At 70.4% G+C, this 1,283-nt stretch overlaps 1 protein-coding gene across 1 annotated transcript; it reads right to left on the bottom strand.

Annotated features, from left to right (window-relative positions):
* Positions 1 to 837: 837 nt before the first annotated feature.
* On the bottom strand, positions 838 to 1,173 carry EMIHUDRAFT_258764 (hypothetical protein; the record flags this gene model as incomplete). The annotated part of the gene is made up of 1 exon (XM_005759083.1): positions 838 to 1,173. One exon carries the CDS (start codon positions 1,171 to 1,173, stop codon positions 838 to 840), a length of 336 nt encoding a protein of 111 aa, XP_005759140.1.
* Positions 1,174 to 1,283: the final 110 nt, after the last annotated feature.

Genomic DNA, 1,283 nt, shown 5'->3' with positions numbered 1-1,283 from the left:
GGCAGAGACAGCCGCCCGCCCGCTACGCCGCCCACGAGGTGGCACACGAGACGAGGCTCGAGTACACAAAGAGCGAGACAAGGCGCACTCGAGGCGGAGGCAGAGACAGCCGCCCGCCCGCCACCCCGCCCACGAGGCGGCACACGAGACGAGGCAAGAGTAGACAAAGAGCGACACGAGGCTCACTCGAGGCGGCGGCAGAGACAGCCGCCGGCCACGCCTGCTACGGCGCCCACGAGGCGGCACACGAGACAAGGCTCGAGTAGACAAAGAGCGAGACGAGGCGCACTCGAGGCGGAGGCAGAGACAGCCGCCCGCCCGCTACGCCGCCCACGAGGTGGCACACGAGACGAGGCTCGAGTACACAAAGAGCGAGACAAGGCGCACTCGAGGCGGAGGCAGAGACAGCCGCCCGCCTGCCACCCCGCCCACGAGGCGGCACACGAGACGAGGCTCGAGTAGACGAAGAGCGAGACGAGAAGCACTCGAGGCGGCGGCAGAGACAGCCGCCCGCCCGCCACGCCGCCCACGAGGTGGCACACGAGGCGAGGCTCGAGAAGACGAAGAGCGAGACGAGAAGCACTCGAGGCGGCGGCAGAGACAGCCGCCCGCCCGCCACGCCGCCCACGAGGCGGCACACGAGACGAGGCTCGAGTAGACGAAGAGCGAGACGAGGCTCACTCGAGGCGGCGGCAGAGACAGCCGCCCAGGCTCGAGTAGACGAAGAGCGAGACGAGGCTCACTCGAGGCGGCGTCAGAGACAGCCGCCCGCCCGCGACGCCGCCCACGAGGTGGCACACGAGACGAGGCTCGAGTAGACGAAGAGCGACACGAGGCTCACTCGAGGCGGCGGCAGAGACAGCCGTTCGCCCGCCACGCCGCCCACGAGGCGGCACACGAGACGAGGCTCGAGTAGACGAAGAGCGGCACGAGGCTCACTCGAGGCGGCGGCAGAGACAGCCGCCCGCCACGCCACCCCGCCCACGAGGCGGCACACGAGACGAGGCTCGAGTAGACGAAGAGCGAGACGAGACGCACTCGAGGCGGCGGCAGAGACAGCCGCCCGCCCGCCACGCCGCCCACGAGGCGGCACACGAGACGAGGCTCCGAGTAGACCAAGAGCGAGACAGGGGCACTCGAGGCAGCGGCAGAGAAAGGCGCCCGGCCCGCCATGCCGGCCCAGAGGGGGGCACACGAAGCCAGGGCTTCGAGTGGACCAAAAAGGGAGCCCAAGGCTCACTCCGGGGGGGGGGGACAAAAAACACGCCGCCCCGGCCCGCTAA

This window comes from Emiliania huxleyi, assembly GCF_000372725.1.
Source record: "Emiliania huxleyi CCMP1516 unplaced genomic scaffold EMIHUscaffold_8133, whole genome shotgun sequence".
Lineage (NCBI taxonomy): Eukaryota > Haptophyta > Isochrysidales > Noelaerhabdaceae > Emiliania > Emiliania huxleyi.
The sequence above is the reverse complement of the archived record's forward strand: the minus strand, read 5'-3'. Positions and strand labels throughout refer to the sequence as shown.